We start from the raw sequence: 25,299 nt of genomic DNA on the forward strand, positions 1-25,299 counted from the left end.
CCGCGCTCCTCCTCCTCCTCCGGCGCCCCGCGGCCCGCCGCCTCCTCCGCCCGCCGCCCCGCGCCCCTCGCCGCGCCGCCGCCCTCTGCGCCCCGCGGCGCCCCCCGGTCCCGCCCGCCATGCCCGGCCCGGCCGCGGGCAGCAGGGCCCGGGTCTACGCCGAGGTGAACAGCCTGAGGAGCCGCGAGTACTGGGACTATGAGGCTCACGTTCCGAGCTGGGGGTAAAGCCGCCGCCCCCACCCCGCCCGGCCGCCCCCCGGCGCAAACCGCACTGGCCCCCACCCCGCGCGGTCTGCCTCCCCAGCAGCCCCGCCGCTGGCCGGCGCTTTCTCGGGTCTGGGGTGGGGGAGGCAGAGCCCCCCCCCCCCCCCCCCCGCCGCCGCACATGTCCTCGTCTCCTTGTCCCCCCTTCTCCCCGTCTTGCGCACCCCTCTCTCCCCCTTACGCCAAAGAATGCTTTCTTACTGAGAAGTGTAGGGTCCAGGGACCGGAGCTTAATGAAAATGAGAGCAGCCCTTCCTCCTTACACTTCTGGGTTTCTATTTGGGGTGGGCAGTCAGCAGCTGTCCTCTGGAGCTATTAAAATTCTGTCTTTTTAGTTTTTGAAATGAGGCTGGGTGGGAGGAAATCTCTTAAAGACATCCACATTCTCAAAGCAGGCGCTGTCTACCTTTGGGGTGTGAGGTATAAGGCAGTTGCTGTGGAGCCCCAGGCAGTGGGGCACCCTCTGAGCCTCCAGGATGGATGCTTTGCTCACCCTTCTAGATTGGCTCAGAGCCGTGCCTTCCTGCCTCTGCTCCCCAAGTTGTGATTGACCAATTAGGTTAGGAGCTGTGAGCAGAGTGAAAGGAGCCAAGTTTATGTTGTGGCTTTCATTTAGGGAATGAGTTGTGTCCTGACGTATAGACGTTTCCAATGCTTGATTAATGGAAGTGACTGGATGGGGGTGTAGAGTGGGCATAGGCTTGGTTAATCCCAAGTCCTGGCATTTATGTGTCACTCTTGCCTTTCACAGTAATCAAGATGATTACCAGCTGGTTCGAAAACTTGGTCGGGGAAAGTATAGTGAAGTATTTGAGGCCATTAACATCACCAACAATGAGAGAGTGGTTGTAAAAATTCTCAAGGTGAGTGCCTTATGAGTGGCATTAAAAATCTTGTGCATGGGTCCCGAGGTAAACTCGAGCCACATTGTAGAATGAGCAGTGCAAGCTCTCGTTTCACACATCTTCTGTCTGATGTCCCTTTGCTACTCCTCCCACCTGTTTTCCTTCTTCCTTTGAAGAAAGTATGTAGACCTGTTTGAAATCAAAGCATGATCATTGAGGAACGTACTTGTCTTGAAATGTCATTGTGGGCTCCCAAAGTGAAAATTCCAAAGGGGTCCATTTGTTACAAAAAGAAATAGGGATTCATATGAAAGAAAAGTTTTTCCAGTGAAGATCCCATCAATTCAAGGGCTCCTTGAGCACGGAGTTTGTTACCCTTGGTGCTTAAAATGATTCCAGAAAGAAAGTTGGAAGAAATTAGGGCAGCTCCAATGATGAGTTTGAAGCTTGGGTAGAAACACCTCAGTGGATGATCAGTTGATTCGTCTCCTTTGGCAGTAAAAGTGTGCCAGGTGGGGTTGGATATGGTGAACCAATAGTGCCCAGAAGGTTCATTGTTGCTTATCAAATAGTAAAAGTGAAATTGGGAACAGTAGAAGAGTACGCTTACAATCGCTAAAATTAATAGTTGAAACAAACAGTCTTTGTGTCTGGTTTAGTCGGGCTAAGTTTGATATTTTGTTGTCTCTTTGCTGAAGACAGGATCTTAATGAGCATGAAGAGTTGGCTAAATTCTCCTTCAGGTAGCTGGTTGGATGGCTTTAATAATATTTTATAGGGTGTACTAAAAAAAAAGGGTAATTCTAGACTCCGTGAAGGGTCGTCATCGTTGCCAGATCATTTAATGTGTGTGCATGTGATTCAGTGAAATATCGAAAAGACTAAAGAATGATTAATATAAGCACTTTTGCATATACAAGATTTCCAATGTGGCCATTTTGGAGAAGCTCCGTGAATAAGGATATGGAATTGGAAAGCTGTTTTTGTGTCTTAAGGATAGAGTTAGGGCAGCTGTGTCCCTGGTTAGTATGAGGGGTCAGGTTTACGCTGTCTGAAAATCAGTTTTCAGAAAAGTGATCAGCTCTGTTACTCAGTACCATCTGAGCCTAGTGATGCAGAAGCAGAGTTGCAGTAGACAGAAGTAGGCAAAGTTATCTGTGCCCTCAGAGGCACTGGGGGTTAGAAGTGAGGAATTGATACTGAAGATGTGGAGTTTGACTTTCCTCTTCCCCAAATGTGAATTGGACCTGAAAAGTCACACGGTCGTCTTTTTTTTTTTTTTTCTTTACAAGCATAAATATTTAAAGAAATGTTCCCTTCAGGGAAGTCACCTGGATAAGCCATATGATTTTTTCCTTTATACATAAGCATAAATGTTTTTAATGTAAGCTGCTTAAAATCTTTCTAGGAAGTGAGCAAGGCATAAATTGAACTTAGGAATATCCATATTCCACTGCTGTGCATTTGGAAGAATGAACTGCTGACTCCAGAACAATTTCAGAAAAATAACTAAACTTTTATGCAATAGCAACATTTTTAGAATACGTGTGTAACTTCCTGTGGTGTCTTTTTTGGAGGAATGGCCTTTAGGTATATATATAAGTGACAGCACATTCATGCAAGAGAACATCGAGTTGCTCTTTAGTCTTCCTTCTAGAGATCTTCATAGCATCCGTTCCTGGATAGTTTTCCCCCTAAAGATTCACAGGATATGTTTAGGGAACCCAACGTGGAAGCTAAAGGTTATTTTTACAGACAAGAAACCTAGGCACAGGAAAACTTACCTGATACCACTATGTAGAAATGACCCTTAGCCAGAACTGTTTCCTACGTCTTCCTCTCTTTCCTCATTTTAGCATGGGTTTGTAAGATCTTCAGGATAAGTTCCCGTGTTCTGGAATAAGACTTGGGAGGCCCCTTGGATGCTCTAGTTAATGAAGTGTTTCTTGTATCTTTTCCATACAAGTTCTTTTCAGGGTACAGCCTGAACCAACTTCGTTGCCACTGGTGAAAACCACCCTCACTTCTTTTTTTTTTTTTTCAAAGCCCTGTGGCATTTCTATCCAGATTTTGTTCTATCTGAAGGATGGGGTAAGAATCTACTAATGGTATTGTGGTTTTCTCGTTTTCACAGGCTGCATTAAATTGGATTAAAAGTATTGTTTGTTTGTTTTTAAAAAAGGACAGGGTCTTGATCCCAAGTTGTGCACCCCTATTCAGATAAGTTATGACTAATATCTGCTGTTATGGTGTTTGGTCATAGGACATTAGGTCCTTAAGAGAGTACCAGCTGCCCATAATTTAGAGGAATTTAGAAAAAACTTCCTCTTCATAAAAGGCCTACTGTATTTCAACGGCAGGAAGGAACTTATGTATTCATGTATACACAGTGACCGAGATAGAAGGTATATTCCTTGAAGACAGGGCTGTCTTCCCTTTTGGTCGATAACATTTTCCTTCAGTTCTTTCCAGTATATGAGGATGGTCAGATGGTGAATGACCACAGAGGAATTCTATCACTTAATTTGTATCCATAGATTTTTTTTTTTAGTATTTTTTTTTTTTGGTCAAAACATATTGGAGCTCTTAAGAGGTTTTAGGAATTTAGAAGTTGGTGAGCAAAATTTTACTGTCTATTTTGAAGTGAAATTCTGAAGTTGAAATTTTTAAAATGTTCCAGTCAATAGGAAGGTTATATCTTTTTTGGCCAAAATTGTTTTGAGGAGAAAAAAAAAAGAGAGGGTTGATGGGAAGGGTTAACAGGAGGGCAGAAATCCACTTTAGTGCTGAAAGTTTCATCTTTTGATTCCGAACAATCCATTGCTCAGTTCCTTTGTAGTACCTCTTAGGAAGGTATACATAGAAATAAAAGCATTTGGCCATTTCGGACAACTTGTAGCATTTTGTGGGCACCACCTATGTGTGGATTTCAGCTCTTCTTGGGATCCTTCAAGTGAAAACTACTATTTCCTAAATAGAATTAAGAGCAATACTGTTTTTAAATAAACGTGTACAGTGTTTTGAACCCATGCTGCCCTGACTTGGAAATTCTCATATAAGAGAATGAGTTGGTAGTCTGTTGATAGTCTTATTTCATAAAGAGTTGGGCAAATCCATTTTTCCCCCGGAGGTCAGTTCTCAAGATTAAAACAAGGAATGGTGGTAATACAAGTTACTTTTTAAGTGGGCTTAGCATATTTGTGGATGTTTCTAAAATGTGCGGTGAGGAGGTGGTGTTAAAAGAAGGATGGGAGGCCTGCCAGTGACCCGTCTTGTGGGGTTACTTCAGAGTGAGCAGGCGACTTCTAGGTTGTGTCAAAGTGATGTTCGCTCATGCTGGTGCAGGGCTTTCTCCTTTATTTCTGCTTTCTCCGGTGGTAGTTTTTTTCCCCTCCAGGTACTTTGTTAGGCAAATGTACCAAGACATCATCTTCCTGAAGCAAGACATTAGTATTAATTTATCTGAAGTTTTTGTGATTTTTTTTTTTTTTTTAGTTCCCACAAATGTCTTATGGTATAAAAGTAGTTAAAATGGTATTATGAAAGCGTTACTAACATCAAAAATAGTATAAATTTTAAAATTATGTGTGAACTAGTCAGTGCTGTTTCTTTTTTCTTTTAAGATTTTATTTATTTGGGGCGCCTGGATGGCTCAGTTGTTAGGCATCTGCCTTCGGCTCAGGTCATGATCCCAGGGTCCTGGGATCGGGCCCCGCATCAGGCTCCCCCCTCAGCGAGGAGACTGCTTCTCCCTCTCCCTGCTGCTCCACCTACTTGTGCTTGCTCTCTGTCAAATAAATAAATAAAATATTTTTTAAAAAAACTTTTATTTGATAGAGAAGAGAGAGAGATCACATGCGCGTGTGCAAGTGCAAGCAGGGTGGGGAGGGGCAGAGGGAGAGATAATATCAAGCAGACTCCTCACTGAGTGCAGAACCTGATGTGGAGCTCCATCTCAACGACCCTGAGATCATGACCTGAACTGAAACCTAGAGTCAGATACCCAACCAACTGAGCCACCCAGGCGCCTTAGTCATTGCTGTTTCCAATATTGTGGTTGTAGGGTCTGAGCTTGAGAGAGAAACAGAGTGAACAGAATCATGAAGTAAGGGAGCAGAGAAACCTTAAAACCCAAACCCTTTTTACAGATAAACTGAGACCCAGAGCATGCAGTTTGCTCAGAGTCACATGGTTAGGGGGTGGAAGCACTAGGGTCCTGGTCCTCTGCCCCTATCATGGATCTTGTAGATGTGAGAAGCAGTTTGGACATTTGCTGGGTATTTGGCTTCTTGAGGTGTTGAACTGTACTGGAAAGATGGATAAACACTCACTAGAAGTCAAATGAATTTGTTCTAGTGGTTTTGGGGATGGGGATTCTTCTGGAAGGCAATGCTTGACTTGGACAGGTACTAGATGGAGTGCGGAACAGATGAATACCCAGAGAACTGTAGGGACCCAGCCAGGGGCTCTCTGGTTTGGGTCTGCAGCAGCGTGGTGAATGCATAAGTGAAATGTTATTTTGCTCTCTTGGTTTGAGGCCACAGTAACCAGTGTGTTTATACTTTTTTAACCCATACAGTTCCCTCATCATGATGACTTGCCAAATTTGGGTGCTAACAGCTTTATCCCTCTAATACATTAGGGTTGGAGAGTGAGCCATTTGTAAAAAGACTATCTTGACATAGAGGACCCATTTTCATGTGTACATTGTGGCTGTAGATAGTTTCTAGAGCCTGATTTGAGCATCTGCCCCCTCATGATGAGGGCAGTATAGTGTAAAGAAGTGCTGTAAATGGAGGGCAGGGGACTTGGGTTCTAGAACCAGCATCCTCATTTATACCCAGTTGACTCTTCGTATCAATAAAATGGATATATGTTTCTTGTGGAACTTACAGGTTGTTGGGAGAATTAAATGAGATCTGGAGAGATGGGGAGGTAGATGACAGTGTTTGAGTCATCTACCCAGGGCTCCTTTCCAGAAAGTGGCCCTGGAAGTAGACTGCCTGCGATCAGATGGGCATTCCCAACACTCTGCAGCTCTGTGACCTTGAGCAGTTATTTAAACTCTGCCTCAGCGTCCTCATGTAAAAGTGCACCAATAGTAACTCTTAAAATACTATTAAAAGTGGATTAAATGTGCTTAAAACAGTGCCTGGCACTTAGAAAGCAATAAGGTATGGTTCTAATAACAATATTTCAGTTGGGCCATGTGAATGATTTCAGAGGGCAAAACCGGTAGTAGAAAGGACTGTACCACTCTCTTGATGAGATTCAAAAGGCCTGCTGTATGCCTTGCTTTTTTAAATTAAAACACACCCACCCCCCTGACAATAAACAGTCTCAAGGAGTCGATAACGTAACTGGAAAGATGGGACTTTAAAGATTAAGGGAAGAGTTGCTGTGAACAATTAATATTGCTAAGGTAATGTTTATATTTGGGTCAGTTGCAGTGGATTTGAGAGATGCTCCCAAGGTAGTAAAATAAATGCTGTCATCGAGGCTGAACTTTTCTTCCTTACTCTGTCCTTCATCCCTGGCAACCAGTGTTCATTGTGATTGTTTACTGCAGGTCACGAAACTAATCTCTCTGTTGTCACCGTGCACTGGAATAAAAGTGATTCCAGATTTGGAAGTTCTACGCCACCCTCCTGCCTGTCTTGAATTTATTAATTCAGTTGTGCTTAGAAAGAAATGAAAATGGGACTTTGCCTGTTAACATTTGCTGGGACTTATTGAGGTCCTAATTCTTATGCCCTTTGTATATGTTAGTTCACAAATTCAATCACAATCAAATGCTAGTAGTTGAAATCATTCTCAGATCTGGCTTCTTAAAAATCAGCCTTAAGTAAATAGGACCGATCACTGACTTCATTAACTAAGCAGCCCATCATTAAGTTTCTCTTTTAAGTTTTCAATGTTAGTCAATAGGGAGAGAGAAGTAGTATCTTAACTCTTGGATTATGTTGAACAAGGTTGTCCTGAATAGCTGGGACTCTCCACCATGTGGGCTGAAACCTTTGGGAAAGTTCCTTCCTTCCACCTGTTCACTTTTCCTTTCTTTCTCTTTCCCTCTTTCTTGTTTTTTCCTTCTCTCCCTCCCTTTCCTTCCTCTCCTAAGCTCATGCACAGAAAATTTCAAATTGAGTTTTTTCCTTTTAAACATTCTCTCTAGGTGTGTGCCAGAATTCATTTATTACTGAAACTTGATTTAATACTTTAATTTCTTTCTTTTCTTTAGCGTTTTGCCATTTTGCTCTACTAGACTTTGAGTAGAAAAGAATATTGGGAAACAGCTGAACTGACTCATTTTGAATCTTTTTTTTTTTTTTTTTAAAGATTTTATTTGTTTATTTGACAGAGACACAGCGAGAGAGGGAACACAAGCAGGGGGAGTGGGAGAGGGAGAAGCAGGCCTCCCGCGGAGCAGGGAGCCCGATGCGGGGCTCGATCCCAGGACCCTGGGATCATGACCTGAGCGGAAGGCAGACGCTTAACGACTGAGCCACCCAGGCGCCGCCATTTTGAATCTTTTAAACAGATATTCTCTGAATTGAAATAAATGAACCTTAACTGGGAGAGACTTTGTGTAGCAGGATGAAATGATGAGACTATGATGGAAGTGTGTATTTTCTCTGTGTAGCTGCAGGTGGATGAATGCAAACACTGGGCTACAGGCTCAAAGCATTCTTATTTTCATAAAATCCTTGATCTGTTTTCCATAGGATGTGAAGGGTCTTCCTTTATGAATTCTAACCTTTTCTCTTAATTCTGTTTACAGCATTAAAATGATCACTTTCATTCCCAGGGAGCTCATTGGTTTTTTAGCTTCTAGAGCATCTCCCAGGTTCGGAAGAATAAGCTTGAGGCTAAAGGGAGTTCCCTGTGGTCTGGTTCCTGTAGAGAATAGACGTCCATGCTTTGGAGGAGTATCCTGGGCTGTAGGTCACTTTCTTTTTTATAATCTCTTGGTCTTTTGTCAGGATGTGAGGACTCCAAGTGCTGTGTGAGTCCATTGTGCCACTTGAGAATTGCCCTGCTGTCCCCAGTCTCTAGGTGAGGAAGTTGTTGGACAGGTAACAGTTGGGTAGCAAAATACGCTCCCTTGCTCCCTAAATTACCTGAGGACGTAATGAGAGATACCTTAATCTCAGTGGCATTGTCCAGGAACCGTGTGCCTGCCTGACTTGTTGCTGACTAACAAGAGGGCAAAGCAAGACTTTATACGGGGCGTTGTCGTAAAGGCAACTTACTTAGTGGGTTAACCCTGTACTAATTCACCATTAGGGGGAGAGCAAGGTTTTCGGTGTATACAGATCTCTGGCTCTGGTGTATTTTTTCCTCTGTGACCACTCTCACAGATCTGTAACTGCTTTCCAACTCTAGAATTTTCTTACATTGAATATACTGGTAGCATTGGCTGAATTTATAGATACAATAGCCAGCTTTTATTCTTCTTTTAACTTTTTGACATAACTTTAGACTTAAAGGTTACAAGAATCCCCATATATCTTTCACCCAGATTTCTCAGATGTTAACATTTGCTTTATGCCTTCTCTCTCTCATATATAAACACACGTATATGTGTGTATAAACGTATGTAATTATGTAAATCACAGTGCTCCTTACTGTAGTATTTCCTAAAAACAAGGACAATTCTTATGTAACCCCACAGTGCCATGATCAAAAATCAGAAACTAACATTGGTACAATGCTGTTAGCTAATCTACGGCCCCTGTTCTCATTTGCCAATTGTCTATATAATGTTTTTATAGTAAAAGAAAATCCCAGGTCATGTGTTACATTCAGTTGTCATATCTTTTTAATCTCGAACAGTTGTTCATTCTGTTTCCTGACACTGACATTTTTGAAGCTTACTTATTCTGTAGTGTGTCCTTCTCTGGCTGTTTTTTTGATCAAGTTGTACTTCATGTTTGAGTGCTTTATTTCCCCCAAAGTCTTAAGCTCCCTAATTATGAAAAAGGGAATGAGTACGATTCCTAAGTGGAAGTGGGAGAGAGAGACAGTAGCCAGATCTACTCTCCCGGGAACCCTGACAAAGCAGAGTGGACATGAGTGTGGCAGCTGGCTTGGAAGAATGCAGCTAGATTCCAGCCTGTCAGTCAAGCACCCTGTTAGAGGTGATGCAGGTGCTCTGTGTTTCATAATCTCCCTCTGTTTTGTTATGTGTTCAAAGCTGTAGCTTAGTGACCAACAAAAGATGACGGTGTCTTTGGCATGTATATATCTCTCCCCTCCCACCACCACACACACGCAGGCTTTTAAAATCTTATTTTGTTGAAAACCCATTGGACGCTCTTTGCCTGTGCTAGCAGAACTGTGTCTAGTGTCTTGGTGAAAGAATACTCCTTTTCCTTAGTCCGCTTTCTGTCATAGCCACACTTGGGAAGTGAGAGCACCGTGGCCAAGAGGGAGGCCTACAGCGTCACTGTCTAGATCGGAATCCTGCCCCCACCCTTCACTGTCAGCTGTGGGACCTTGGGCAAAGGGTTCAACTAGGTTGAGTCCACTACCTAGGAATTGTGTGGTTTGTCACTAACTAAAAACGAGAAAATAATAAAGTTCCCATTTATTGAGTGCTTACTACATGCCAGTCAAGTGTTCTAAGTACTTTAATAAAATGTAATTGATTGTGATGTGTCTCTTGTTCCAGAACTACTTACATTCTTCAAATTCTTTAAGACAAGAAATAACATGTGTAATGCTAGTATTTCTGATTGCAATCTTTAATTTTTCTATCCAGCAGATGGACAGGTTAGCAAGTAGCAGAGGTTTCCAGTCAGTACTGGATCAGAGATCCGTTTTCTCCTTTGCTGATCCATCATCTCTTTCTTTAGGAGTGGTATGTGTTGGGTAGTTTTAGTGGCTCTGGGCTGATTTCAGATTCTAGATGTTGAGGAAATGGGAGTGGCAACAGGAAATGGGAGCCAGCAGCTGGGAAACAAGTTTGTAACTTGATGTCAGTGAACTGGTCTTCGCTCCTGGAAGACAAAATTACATGTAACTCATTGGAAGAGCAGGTGTCTCACCATTTTGTTTCATTTTTTTCCGTTTGCAAGTGCATGATAATACAGCTGTTCAGAGCTATAACGCGCATTCCATTTGGCAGTTATCTAGAAAGCATTTTATTTTTAAAGTATGACATGGGTGTTCAAAATTTGTAAGTGCCCTAAATGTAACTACCTAAAGATCTGACACATATGCTATATGAGTGTGTATTTAACTTAATCTTAAACGTTCTCAAGGGCAGGCCCCACTTTTATCTTGATTTCTTTTTTCTAATTTAGACACACTCTCTTGACATGTGTACAAGATAGCGCAATAGCCACTCGATTAGCTGACGTCGTTGTAAGGTTTTATTTATTAACTTCAAAAGGAATCTCACTTCTGATTACTCTTGTGTATTTAAGCCAGTGAAGAAAAAGAAGATAAAACGAGAGGTTAAGATTCTGGAGAACCTTCGTGGTGGAACAAATATCATTAAGCTGATCGACACTGTGAAGGACCCTGTGGTAGGTGCCTGACGGTTGGGGGAGAAGGAGAAAGTGAGTGCGTGCGTGCCTGTGTGTGTGACACAATGTCAAAATAAGGAGAAACATTACGTAGTGGGAATGACTGTGTTCATCTTTACTACTGAGTAGTTTTGAAAACTAGAAAAAAATCATGGTGGCCCAAAGATGAAGTAGCCACCACCACTTTTATGGAACCTAAAAGTGTGTATAGAAAAATCCCTATCCCAAGTTTATTACCTTGTTCTGATTCAGCCCACAAATGTTCACTGAATGTCTTCTTTAAGCCCTTACTTTTCTTCCAGTTTTGAAAGCTTATTCCCACCAATTAGCCTTATTTTGCTTCACTTAAGTAAGCCTGACATCTGAAAGTCTGGGCTTACAGAAGGAAACACCGAATATCTCCACGTGGACACCTGGCATAGAGATCACAGCCCACAGACCCGTTGAGGACGGCATCTTGCTGTTTCTCATCCTAGGCCTTAATTCACTGTCTATCCCAGGGGCTCACATTGTATATGCTGATACAACTAAACTATTTTTGTTAAAAATGCTTACTTTGTAGCCATTTTAGATGTGCTCTTTAATTTTGTTTTCTCTTCTTGGGGAGTAAACTTAAGTTTATGATTAGTTACAGTTTTTATGTACCACCTCCCATCCCATTTCTGTTCTTCCTCTGTTCTACCTCACCTATTTTCCTATCTTCCCATGCCAGTGTTTCGTGTAAGAGGTAGGTCTTCTGCTGAAGACATCATAAAGAAACAATGTGCTAGCGAACATGGATTGACCTCTTACTCTGTGCCGGCACTGTTCTGGACCTCGCACAGTCCTCAGCAATCCACTGGAGTAGGTGCTGTTACTGGCCACATTGTTACATTGTACAGATAGGACAACTGAAGGCTAGGGAGGTTCAGTAATGTGCTCAAGATTACACAGGATCATTAAGCTGAAGAATAAGGACAATTTTGCCTTTGGGACCCTAAAAAAGACTGAGAACAATGGTTGTATGCTAGATTCTAGCTAATTGGCATTAAAAATATATCCCGCCTGAGGAGCTCAGATTGATTTTAGAATGACTAACTCCGGACTCCATCATCTGTGAAAACGACCTGCAGTGTGAGCCAGCACATATTACTGGTGTAGCAGCGGCCTCTGCATTTTGGCTTTTTTTTTTTTAAGTTAATAGAACTTAGTGATACTTGTCTTACTGATACTGTAATGTGTTGCTTAAGGCATGTGTGTGTTCTATATAAAATGGAACACAAGTAAATTAAAATTGGATGCAAACCAAGGGGCGAGCCCTCCTCCTCTAACTTGTAGGGAGATGGGCTCACTCCCAGGCAGTAGAGAGATCTGGTGGTCTTGACGAAGCCCCGTCCCTTCAGGCTAGTGAGATACCCTTTGACCAGCGCTGCTGGGACTGCTGCTCGTTCTGACAAAGCCCCGTGTGCACGTACTGTACCCTGTTTCCTAGGTAACTTTCACCTGCTTCCTTGAGCAAAACTTCCCAGCCATAAAGATTTCCAAGGTGATTTTCTTTCTATAACCCTTTAAGCCCCTGCTTTTCTCTTAATTTTGAAAGCTTATTACTGCTAATGAGCATTATTTTACCTTACTTAAGTAAATCTGACGTTTGAAAAATTTATACAAGGAAATATTAGACATTTGGTACTCATTGCATTAAATGAGTATGATTTTGGGGGTTGGGGGGGAGACACATCTACCTTGTAAATTGAGACATTCTCTAGTGGTCTCTAGCCAAGGCAGTAATTTCACATTATAGCCTCCTGATAATCATAGATATTTTCCTTTTGGATCCTGAAAAGGCCTATGATAGATTCCCAAGACGTATGATAATTCTGTAAAATGCATCTGGCTCGCTAAACCAAGATGAAAACATGTCACTACTTTTGTGGTTGGCAGACTGGAACACTGCAGAGTATAATTCTTCACATAATGTGCCAGGCCCACTGACAGGTTGGTCAGAGAATACATCTCCTTTAAAAAAAAAAAAAGAAGAAGAAGAACCTTATGAAAAATGTCAACTATTTACAAAAGTAAAGTGAATAAGATAATGAACCTCCCTGGACACATCACTCAACTTTAGCAGTGCCGCAACCTCGTGGCCAACTTTGTTTCATCCCCCTGCCACCCACTTTCCTACCACCCACCATCCCCACTTACTTCGAAGCAAATTCCAGACTCACAGTCTCAAGAGAATACTTTCTTAATAGGCTCTCCCTGATGAGTGAATCCCGTTTTCATTTAAGTGGGATTTGGGGATGGATCGGTACAACAGAAACAAAGCACGTTTATTGTTTGAATACTTACAAGGCATTACTATTCTCTCTTGCAGTCAAAGACCCCAGCTTTGGTATTTGAATATATCAATAATACAGATTTTAAGGTGCGTATATGCTTTTTCTTTCTGGCATGGGGTTAATGGGGGATGGGCAGGTGGCGATAAGTACTGTGGATGCTCCAGAACAAAAGGGGACCAGGAAAAGTCATTGGTGAGAGTGGGAAGTAACAAATCGGATTCCTTACCGCGTGAGTATAAGATGCAGAAAGTGGGTAGGGTTCTTGTATTTGGTGATATTACTCATTACCCTTTGCCTTGCTTACTCTGGGAATAGCTGCTGGGCTGGGTCTAAGCTAATGCCTCATCTATAACACTCCTGTTTTAGACAGCATTGTTTTAAGTAGATATTTGATTTGCATAGGAGTCTTCCCTTGTTGATAGGAAGTGGTAAACGGATACAGGGCTCATGTGAAAAGAAGCAGGACATGGGATTCAAGCTGTCAGAGTGTGTGTGTTCACGGACACTGTATACAAAGCAAATGACACAGAAAAGGTAGTTAAGTGTCGCTGTGCTTTAGAAAAGCCCTTTCCTGGGTTATTTACATTTCTTATAATGAATGTTAATTTAGACTTAAAGTGTTCTTCTAAAAGCATGGTTTTAAGCTGGTTTTTTCATGAGTTTTTTTTATTAATCGTTCGGACACTACAACCTTAACTTCTGGTAAGGTTTTTGGGGCCAGTTATTCTGGACATGGTAGAGTGTAATATGAAAACCAATATAAGAACAAAATAGTGGTGTTGATTTTGAGGGGTGTTTGGAGAACTTTTAGATGATTATAACACTCTGTCAATGAATCAAAGACTTGTGATTTTGTTGTGATGGAAGTTAGGGCCAAAACTACATCAGCAGTTGAAAAATGTTGGTATCAGGAGTGAAGCTTTTGGGTGAAAATAAAAGAGCTTTATCTCACATTTAACTTTTCTTAGGTAATCACTCTAAAACAACTCTAAAATAGGGTTGATTAGTGGAAAATAAATAAACGGGACTATAATTTATGAAACAATAAGCAAGTTTTATATACAGTATAGCTTTTCCATGTGTAACAAGTTTCCCTGTTAGTCTGACTCCTTACAGGTGAAGTCAACAGTGAGCTCTTAACAGTAGGATGTAAATGTTTTCATCAGCCTGACGGTGCTTAGCCAGTAGAGTTTTTTGTGATACACATGGTTGATCCCAGTTTTGCCGTGAATGACCCAAGTTTATCAAGGTGTGTGCATTTCTTAGTGAAACCGAACATTTTCCTGAATACCAAAGTTTAAAAGCTGGTCTTAATGAAACCTCATATGAAATGCCTAAGTTTTAAATGCTACTGCTTCCTTAATGAGTTTTTACCAGTTGTCTGGCCACACATATAAAATTTTCACTTTAGCATTTTGTGTTTCTTAAATTGACAGCTGCCCTGTGGATTTAACAGCATGCAGAAGATGGGTTAGCAGAAATTTTTAACTCCTTGGAGAAATCTTACTTCTTTTGCATCTTAACTCTCAAAGGGGATGGTTTAATGGCACACATTCTCTAGGAGCTTCCTTTAAAGACATCATGGAAAATTCATGTTTTTTGAGGCTCTCATATCTGAAAACATTTTTATTTTATCTTCCTAATTAATGGACTTGCCATGGCATAGAATTCTGGGTTGTAACTAATAATTTTCTCAGAATTTTGAAGAGCTTTTTCCATCATCACCACTGAAGCCATTCTGGTTTCACCTTACGTGATCTGGTTTGGGTTTTGGTTTTTTTCTTTGGAAAGCTTTTAGAATTTTCTCTTCAGTCGCAGTCTGTGAAATTTCACAATGATGTTCCTTCGAATGGGTCACTTTTATCTTTTGTTCTGGACACTTGCTGGGCTTTTTCAATCTAGAAACTCATGTCCTTCCGTTTTAGAACAGTATTTTTAACATTCTTTGATTTTCTTCCCTTTCTTCTTTGTTCTCACTTTCTAGAACTCATTCAAATGTTAGACTTCATCTCTTAGCTCTATTCTGTTCTCAGAACTTTTAAAAGTAGTATCCTGTTCTTTTATGTAATATCTTCTATTCTCTCACTGAGAATGTGTGGGTTTTTCTCTCCCCCCCCCCCGATGTTTTCTTCTTGTGCTGTTTTCTCAGTTTTTCTTTCAAATTCTTTTTTGTGTGTGTGTTCTTCTTTTTGTCTCTGTTGCAATTGTCTGAAATGTCATGGTTTTTGACTGTCTCCTCTTATGAGTTATGAAATTACTGATGACTGCTTATCAGCTCCTTTCTGGAGGATGTGAGCCTGGCTGCGAGCCTCCCGGCCTCCAGCGGAGGAGCCCCGTGGGGAATGTTAACGTGCACTTTCACGTAATTCCCCATTTCCAGTGTGGTGTTTTAAACTTGTTTTCTTGTTTTCAGCTGAATCTGTTGACTCTCTTTCATTGATACCTGGGGTCACCGATTCCTGAGCCTTTCGGTAGTTCTTCCACGTGCAGTTGTCTGCTTCTGGACCCCCTCTGCTCTTGGCAGAATTTGGTCTGCTATGTCAGTTGGACATTTTTATCTTGCTTCAAGATGTTGTCATCTCTTCCATTCTGTTAGTTATTGGGAGTGAATCCCCCAAACCCCACTCCTTTTACTGTTACTTTAGAGGAGCGTCAAGAAGAAGCAGGGTAGGATGTGTTTGGTCTGCGGTATCACACTGGAGGGCCCCCGTGAGTGGTCAAGCAAGCCCTGCCATTTTAGTCAACTTACAAGATTGTTAAATATTAGGTAGCCGATGTGTGTTTTGGAAGAGCAAATCATGACAAGATGGTCATTTTCTGCTCCAGGTAGTATGACAGGCCGCAGATAGGGAAGTCAGCTAGTTTAATGTCCTCATGCCCTTCAGGCTTTTTATTTTGTCCTGTGTCTATCTTATTAGAAAAGCTTGTTTTTATTTTTTTCATTTTACTGTTAAGTGTATCAGGAGCTGGATTTAAGGTATCGCTCAGAGGAGGTTTGTCCCAGGTTTAGTATCAGAGGTGAATCAGCAGTGATACAGCCCGCAGCCTGTTCTTTTCAGAATTTTTATGGATGTAATTGATCATAAATTTTTATCCATAATTTCCTTTTATTGTAGATTCCTGATTATCCTAACTTCATAAAATAAGTTGGGGAGCTCTTCCTTTCTAGTCTCTGAAAGTTTATATGAAATAGGGATTATCTACTTGTCTTTTGGGAGAGAAGGGAGACTTTGGACTATACTTGCCTTTTCAGAATGTACATACATCTAAATGAAAGGCTTCTCCTGGTTTTTTGTCTCTTCGTGAGTTTGTTTGAATGATAACGATTTCTAAGGTCCACTTTCAATTTTATTTACATAAAGTTAATAGAATTCTCTTAGGGCTTAAAGACTTTGATGTGTTTATAATTATGTTTTCATTTACATTTTCAACATTATTTGGGCTTTTTTCTCTTTTCAAAAAATTACCAGTATTGCTAGAGATCTCTTTTACTAATACTTTCAGAGAATCAGCTTTTGGTTTTATTGCTCAAATGTTTCCTTGTTTCTTCTCCTATCTTAATTATTTTCTTTCTTCCTCCCTTCTTTCTTCCTCAACATTTTCATTCTTGGGTTTTCATTGTTTTCCCCCTAACTTCTTGAGTGGAAATCTGCTCATTTCATGTGTTCCTATCTTTCTTTTTTTTTTTTTTTTATTTTTTTTTTTTTTTTTAAGATTTTATTTATTTATTTATTAGAGAGCAAGTGAGAGAGAAACAGCAGGAGAGAGGAGAGGGTCAGGGGGAGAAGCAGGCCCCCCGCTGAGCCGGGAGCCCGATGTGGGACTCGATCCCAGGACCCCGGGATCATGACCTGAGCCGAAGGCAGTCGCTTAACCAACTGAGCCACCCAGGCGCCCTGTTCCTATCTTTCTTGATTGGTGGTGTGGGCTTTAAGTCGTGCAACATCAGGCACCGCCTTAGCTACATTCCATGGTTATGGAACTCACTTCTGTATCGTTTTCAAATTAGAAGTACAAATTCCAGGAGCGCCTGGGTCGCTCAGTCCCTTGAGCAGCTAGTCTCTTGGTTTTAGCTCAGATCGTGATCTCAGCGTCGTGGGATGGAGCCCTGTGTCGGGCTCAGCGCTCAGCTCAGAGTCTGCTCATCTTTCCCCTCCCTTTCTGCCTTTTCTCCTTCTTCTCCCCTGCGCACGCTCTCTCTCTCTCAAATAAATAAATAAAATCTTTATTTTAAAAAGAAGTACAAATTCCAAACTCGGGAATTTGGGTTTTTCTCCCCCAACTTTGTACTTTGCAATATTTTATTTATTTTTTTTTGAAGATTTTATTTATTTGACAGAGAGAGACACAGTGAGAGAGAGGGAACACAAGCAGGGGGAGTGGGAGAGGGAGAAGCAGGCTTCCCGCGGAGCAGGGAGCCCGATGCGGGGCTCGATCCCAGGACCCTGGGATCATGACCTGAGCCGAAGGCAGACGCTTAACGACTGAGCCACCCAGGCGCCCCTGTACTTGGAAATATTTTAAACCTACTGAAAATCGGAAGGAGTAGCACGATTAATACCCTCATGTTTTTCCCCTAGATTTACCAGTTGCTAATAATTACCACATTGGCTATTCGTTCTCGTCCCGTCCCCACCCTCCCCTCTTTATCTCTGTCTGTCTTGTTGAAATCCTCCCAAAGTAAGTTGTACGCATCGTGACACTTCACTTCTAAATATACGAGCGCTGGAGCTAGATGGGACCTTTTCCTACCTGCCAGTACTGTTAGCACAAGACGACACAATACTTCTACGATAATGCCGTCTGATACACGGTACAGAGTCCATATTCAAGAGTTTCCTGGTAGTTACTGTCCTAGGAATGTCCTTCCTGGCTGTGTGCTCGTGAATAATGTGATGGAGGAGCCACGTGGTTTTTCAACAAAAATATTCTTTTATTGTTGATTCCTAATGTGGCTGCACTGTGTCCAGAGGAACATGACCCATATAATGTTAGTTCTTTGGACTTTGTTGACAGTTGCTTTGTGACTCTAGTGCATGGCCATTTTTTATATCAGGCTTGTTAATTCAGTTCAGATCTTCTATGGCCTTACTCATTTTTCCCCTTGGTACTTCATTTTATGGTGGAGGTACTGGTTCGGTTGATTTCTCCTTGAAATCATCAGTTATGCTTCATATGTGTCAAAGCGATCGTAAAAGATACATCGTGACACTTAGAAAAAAAGACAAAACTTCCAAAGAAGTAGGAAAAGCCAGTCTCTAATAGTTGAAATGAATAGTTACAGAAAACTCTCAAACTTGACATTTTCTCAAGGAAGCTAAAGTACAGTATGTGGCAGTTTTCTATGCTTTTGGAAGAATATAAATAAAAATAAATACACATTTTAAGCAAAATATATCATCTGGACATTTTAAAGATTGGTAAGGCATCCTGAATAGACTGCGTTTGAGAAGATAGTAGGCCCATATTGCTCTGTGGTGAATTTCTTTTTTTTTTTTTTAAGATTTTATTTTATTTATTTATTTATTTGACAGAGAGATAGAGAGCACAAGTAGGCAGAGAGGCAGGCAGAGGGAGAGGGAGAAGCAGACTCTCCACCGAGCAGGGAGCCCAACGTGGGGCTCGATCCCAGGACCCTGAGATCATGACCTGAGCCAAAGGCAGCCGCCCAACCGACTGAGCCACCCAGGCGCCCTGCTCTGTGGTGAATTTCTAAATTACCCCCATAGAGGTGGGCCTTGACTAGCTGATGTCTTGAGGCCTTGTTAATGCTGTTAGTAGTTCGATGTGGAGAGGATCTTCTTTAGAAGACATTTTCAAGTGATTAGTAATAACTTTGATTTGCTTGATTAGTGATTTGTTCTGCTTCCTTAAATTTCTGAAAATATTGACCTTGGTTTTATTCTGGATCTTGGGGTTACATGTTAATGCCAATGCTGATGAGACTGCCTTAAGCACCTTTCACTTTATATCCCACTCCCCCTGGCTTTTTTCTTCTCCCTACGTGGGGACCACTGGGATTTCTGGACACAGACTGAGCTGTGTGGGTGAGGGAATGTGCACGCTCTGTGTGCACGGTGAGAGTTTGCTGTGTCGGTGATTCCCACATGTGGCTGGGAACCTTCTTGAGCTGCGTAGTCCTCCTGAGTGACAGTCCTCGGGGATGGGGCTTTGGAACCTGTAGCTGATTGTGATGCAGCCGAAGTATACCCACAGTCTCTGAGGACCGACGACCATACAGCAAGAATGAGGCCCACATGGGCATACAGCAAGAGTGAGGCCGTTCCGATCTGGGTGGTGGTTTTAGACCAAGGAGGTTCTGAGGCTGTTGACCAAATTGCCTTTTTTCCATTGTCCTCCTCAAAGTTTCTGAGGTTAATAAAAAGTCCCAGGATATTTCCACCTTGGGTCTTTTGAGCCATCCTGGAGTAGACCTGATTTCTGAGAAAATACCATGTGTTTGAGGCTTTGTAACCAGACTAGGATTGGTGAATAGTTTCTTCCTCAGCACCTTTGTAATCTTCTGGGAAGCATAGGTTTGTTTTGCTTTCGATAAGTCACTTATTTCATGAAAATATAAGCAAAGCTAACTTCCTGCCAACACTTTGCAGTTGGTTGGTTAACAATGTTCTCCACATAGCTGGCCAAGAAGAATGGAGGAAAAGTATGGTTCTTGTGAAATTTCCCTTTATAACTTGTCATGGACTCTTCACACTTGTGTTTCCTGGAAGACAGTTTTAATTTTGTTCCATTGACTGGTGAACATTATCAAAAACAAATATTTAGCGATTGCCTTCTGGGTACAAGCTGAGAGCCACCATTGATGGGGTGGGGTATATACCGCGTATGCTGCTCCTCTTTTGTGTTATCCGAGCACTTAGAATATGGACCAGATTGTATGGTGGCCCCTTGCATACTTGGGGGAAGGAAAGCAAAGATCTTGAGTCAACAAGTTGGTGACTACCACCAGCCACAGCACCCATTTTTCCCCATTGTATGTGTGCCTGATCCGTGGGGACGCTGACATGGGACTTGGGGTGTGGGCAGAGTGGAGCAGCCTCTTGTTGCTCACAGCCAAGTGAGGTTATCTTGAGAACCTCAGGTCACTGCCAGTACCTGAGTGCGGAACATTAACTCTGGGGACGTGGTTGCTGCCCATGTCCTCTGAACACCCCAGAGGACAATAAATAGGGGGTTCAGAGAAGGAAGGGGCCACTGTCAGCTCTCTTGACTTACAGGCTAAGGGAGAGGGGCAGGGTCTTCTAGACTTGGGGGGGAGGTGGGGACACTGGAGAAGGAAGAATGGGGAGGCCAGACAAGCAGATTTGTTGGCATTAGGGACGCCCCAGGGCGGCAATGGAGACAGAGTGCAAAAGTCGTAAGAAGCCAGACTGTGGACCCTGGCGAGTCCTGAATTTTAGGCCCAGGTGGTAAAATGTTACACATGTAATTTGGTCTCCTCCTACCCAGATCTCCTGAGAAATGAGAGTGAATGTCAGCCTGTCATTTGGGACTTCATAATGTATTAGACCTAACCACTATATTCATTTAGTGTTTTATATTACATAAAAATTGATATTGGTTGGAGTAGCTAGAAATACTATATTGGCAGGCCAAGGACATTTATTGTTATGCCTTAACACGAATCATTTACACAGATGTTTGATATAGATACCACACGATAGGAGATAAAAGTCCAAATGATAAAATAGTCCATAATTATTCTCTGGAAATAAAATAATCCAATCCTCTGAGGGTTAGAAAATGCTCGCTTCACTTTCATGGCCTGTTTATTGACTTGAGGTTCAACTTGGCACAGTCTCTGGGAGCGATCTTAATTCTCAGAGGAAGAGATGATTTGACACCCAAAGAGATGGTATCTTCAGCCAGTGTCTGTACATACTGGTTGTTGGTATGCTGGCTGAGAAGTCTTCCTTGCTGTTCAGAGCTAGAGGAGAACAGAACTCTTGGGTGTTTGGCTGTTACGCAGTCAAATCCCTCCTGAGCAGAAGTGGTGGTGTGTTTGTGCTATTGTTTCCGAGTGTAGTTCCTTCCCAGCCCAGGCACCACGAGTAGACTTGGTCTGTATGGTCTCATTCCCTCTGCTGCCCTGAGCTGGCTTGTGCCTGGGGCTGATGAAGGCAAATATTTTTACTAAGCTAGAGGGAGAACTACTTTTATTCAGCAGAGCAAATTTGAGAAAGAAGCTCAATCCTGGTGTTCTTAGAAGATGCTAGATTTGATTCTTGGCAAATTATCTTTTTGAACAGGTAAGATATTTACATGGATCTAAAATATAAAATGGTATGCAATGAAAAATCTCCTTTATTTCCCTGTGCTCTAGCTGTCCATCCCCCACACGCATATATATGAAGCCAGGTTTTCATGTTTTTATATCATTCTTAAAACTACAAACAAACAGGGCTGTGTAGTTTTGCGACCCCCTCACACAGACACATTGTATAGCCCGGTCAGTGCTCCTTAGAGAGCTCTCCTCTATTGCCAGTCTTCCAATAAAGAAACAAAGCATGTTTAATAAAGTTGTGCTGACTAATTTTATAGAAAGTGCTGCTTTGGACTGATGGGGAAACAGATCTACTTGGAATTGAATACCAAAAATAATAGTATTAGTATAGTTTCTGATGAAGGTTTGTGATGATTTTAATGAACCTGGATGTATTAAGGCTACTCTGCCTCTTAGAAATGGAAATAAAAAATAAAAAACAAACCTCCCAGTGGGTGTGTCTTTGTCCCAGTGTGAGAACTCTTTGTGTGTCCTTTGGCCTGGATCATTTTCAGTCCCTGGCTCCCTTTTTTTTCTCTCTCTCACTCCCCTACTCCTTTCTTAAGTCTCTTACCATCTCCTAGAGCTGGAGCAGTCACTTTCTTCCTGTTTCTTCTATGAGCAGACAGACTGTGTTGACACTTTTTACCACATGAGCCTTTGAAGTTCTTCAAGTTTGGCTCTCCACTCAGAACTTAGTTCTCTAACGGATGCTGTGCCGCTTCAGTGGGGTTAGTTTGTTTAAGTGTAGTGAGAATATGAGGACAATTGGACAACTTGGACTTCATCTCCATAATAATGTAATTTGGGGTGTTGAAATCATGGAGCATTGAACATGTTTTTAAAAGATCCACGTTGAATTAAATGTTTCTCTCCCTTGGAATTCCGCCCCCCCCCCCGCCCCCTAAAAAAGACTTTTGTATTACACCCTCGTCCTTGGTCTTTGTCCCCATTTGTTCCAGATCAGGTAGTAAAAAAAAAGTCCTCGGGTTCTTTAGTGACTTAAGCTGTAAGTGTACAGAGAATGATGACCAGTATTTGGGATGACAAGATGCGATGAGACTATATTAACTTTCTCTTTTCTGAAATCTGTTTCAGCAACTTTACCAGATCCTGACAGATTTTGATATCCGGTTTTATATGTATGAGCTACTTAAGGTAAGTGGCATTCATAAGCAGTGAATTTTTTCAGGTGTATTCGTTAAAGAAGTTTTCGAGAGAATGAAGGGAACTCAGGCACTCTTGATACTTAGAGAATTTAGTGAGATTTTTGTTTTGTTTTGTTTTCGTTTTTGTTTTTAATTTTTTTTAAAAGTAGGCTCCATGCCCATCGTGGGCTTGAAATCAAGACCCTGAGATCTAGAGTCATATCATCTACTGACTGAGCCAGCCAGGCGCCCCAAGGCTTTTTTTTGTTGTTTTGTTTTCTTTTTAACTTACATTGAGATCTCTTGTGGGATCTTTACATGGAAACTTTCCAATGGAACTGAGAAAGATGGCCAAGTCAAGAGATACCAGGAACATTATGTGAGAAATCAGAGGCTCCTCTCATAGCTCTTGTTGGCCCTTGGGTTTTCTTTTTGCTGCTTAATTAATACTATTAGTTTTCACTGTATAACACATCACCCAAAACTTAACAATTTTTCAAAAAATTATTCATTATTTCTCCTAATTTTGTGGGTGAGTCTTTTTTTTGGGTCAACTTGACTAGGGCACATTGGTCCAGGATGGCCTCATTCACATATCTGGGATGGCAGCTGGAATACCTGAAGGCTCGTTCTGCAGGGGGTTAGTCTAAGTTACTTCTTTCCATGGTGGTCTTAGGGTTCCTAGTAGCACGAGAGGGCAAAGTTTGATGTGTAAGCGCTTTTCAATTCTCTGCTTGTATCATTGTCTCCTAATGCCCTGTTGGCCAAAGCAAATCCTGGCCAAGCCTAGATTCAAGGAAGGGGGAAGTAGACTTCACCTTTTGATGGGCAGAGCATTAAAATCACGGTGTGGAGGGACATGCCTACTGGGAGGGCAAGAATTTGTGGCCATCTTTCTCTCGCCATCACTCAGAATCCCCTTACCAGTCTACCCTCCAGCCCTGACTGACCTGGACACGAAGGGAGAGGTGATGGGTGGTCCTTCTAGCAGACTTAGTAATCTCCTTAGGTGGAAATTTTGAAGCATTACTGGTTGATGGAGGAATGATCTTTTTTAGTTTGTCTAGGTAAACAGTTAAAGAATTCTAAAATGGCTTGTAAAATGGAATAGACTAATGGCTCCTAATTTGTTTTGAGTCGTGGATCACTAGGAATCTAATGAGAACATATAAACTCCCCCCACCAAATGCCTGTATAAATATATGGTATTACATAAAGTATTATGGGGGGTGTGGCTCTCAATTTAAGAACCTCTGAAAGATAGACATGACTAAGTTACTGGCATTATTGAAGAAGATTGCCAAGATGAAGTCTTGATGGGATTGTGAACAGTTACTTGAACAAAATCCCAAGTTTAATTAAGGCTAAGCTTTAGGGAATGGGGGTTTGAAGAACTAGCTCTGTGAGGTAAATGTATTTTCTTAGAAGTGCTTATACAAACCACTTGTCATTAGTACCAAGGTGGCGGATTTAAGAGTCCACTCTTACAACTAATGGGTCTTTCCTTTGTCAGTAAGATCAGAAACATGTGAAGGTAGAGCTTGGTTCATCACACCTTTCTGCATGTCCTCTCCAGACCAGAATGGAAGGCGTCAGTGGGGAGGGGGTTTGCAGTGCTGTGGTCTTACGAGCTGTCCGGCTAGCTCCTTCCCTGCGGGTGCTTTCCTGAGAACCCCCTGCATCCACCCAATGAGAGCCACAATCCAAATCTCACAATTGGTTATTTTTTTTAAAGTAAGGTGTTAAGATTTTGTGGTTTTCACTTAGCACACCAAAGATGAAGATTGAGAACCTAGCACAGTTGTGCTTAGGTCAAGTGAAGACATCCCGATAATGCAGGTCTTCGCAGGCTGGTCATTCAGACAGTACTGCGTGTCTGATTACCCTTCTGCTTTTCAGAGGTAGCGGCTAGGCAGTAGGGACCTTCTTTCTGCTAATGAGGCACAGAACCCCAGAGGAAGCTAGAAAAATGTCTTTCATGCGTAACGGTCAGATAATACCAGATTTTGAAACTGAAATAACTCCCCTAAGGAATTTAAAAGCATGTCCGCGACTCCACAGGGAGTCCGACTAGTGAACTTGGCAAAAGAATCAATTCCTTTACTGTACTTGTTCAGCCTCTGCTCTCCTCAAGTGTTTCTCACATCCCAGGTATTATGGTCCTAATTAGTTAATTCCTTTGGGCAAAGACTAGGCAAAATAACAGAATCAACACTTGCTAAATTTTCTCTTTGAGGGGGGAACAAAATGGGGATGAGGAAGAGGAAATCTGCTTCATGGAAAATGTAGAAGAAATTGAGACGAGGGCTATTGAGTGGTTCCTGGGTACACAGTGCGGTCTCCCGATTCAGATCCGGGGAGGTCTATCCCCAGGAGCCCTGGTTTCGTAAGGCACTGCCACAGAGCCATTGTGGAATCTTGCTGCACCTGTTGTTGTGAAACAAAACAAGGACAAAAGTCAAATTGAAGTAGAACTTCCATAAATGAATAAATCTTTTTTTTTTTTTTTAAAGATTTTATTTATTTATTTGACAGAGAGAGACCCAGAGGGAGAGGGAACACAAGCAGGGGGAGTGGGAGAGGGAGAAGCAGGCTTCCTGCCCTGCCAAGCAGGAAGCCCGATGTGGGGCTCCATCCCAGGACCCTGGGATCATGACCTGAGCCAAAGGCAGACGCTTAATGACTGAGCCACTCAGGCACCCCCATAAATGAATAAATCTTAAGTGTACAGGTTTTTGAGTTTTTACATAAGTGAAACCTTCACTGAGATTTATATATTGCCATGCTGCTGTCCAGTACAATAGCTGTTGCCCACAGGTAGCTATTTAAATTTTAATTAAAATTTAAAATTCTGTTCCTTAATCACAGTAGCCACATTTCAAGTGTTCAAAGGCCTCACGTGGCTAGT

At 42.0% G+C, this 25,299-nt stretch overlaps 1 protein-coding gene across 4 annotated transcripts in view; it reads left to right on the forward strand.

Annotated features, from left to right (window-relative positions):
* Positions 1 to 82: 82 nt before the first annotated feature.
* Positions 83 to 25,299, forward strand: part of CSNK2A2 (casein kinase 2 alpha 2) — a 40,902-nt gene continuing 15,685 nt past the window's right edge. For all 4 annotated transcript variants that reach the window (XM_035025095.1, XM_035025096.1, XM_035025099.1 and 1 more), the window contains exons 1-5: positions 83 to 223; positions 1,018 to 1,129; positions 10,540 to 10,641; positions 12,995 to 13,045; positions 22,342 to 22,401. In XM_035025095.1, coding sequence (XP_034880986.1) covers positions 120 to 223; positions 1,018 to 1,129; positions 10,540 to 10,641; positions 12,995 to 13,045; positions 22,342 to 22,401 — 429 coding nt within the window. In that variant the 5' untranslated portion in view covers positions 83 to 119. The remainder of the gene's footprint in view (positions 224 to 1,017; positions 1,130 to 10,539; positions 10,642 to 12,994; positions 13,046 to 22,341; positions 22,402 to 25,299) is intronic.

This window comes from Mirounga leonina, unplaced genomic scaffold (genome assembly GCF_011800145.1).
Source record: "Mirounga leonina isolate KUSES-001 unplaced genomic scaffold, KU_Mleo_1.0 Mir_180, whole genome shotgun sequence".
Lineage (NCBI taxonomy): Eukaryota > Metazoa > Chordata > Mammalia > Carnivora > Phocidae > Mirounga > Mirounga leonina.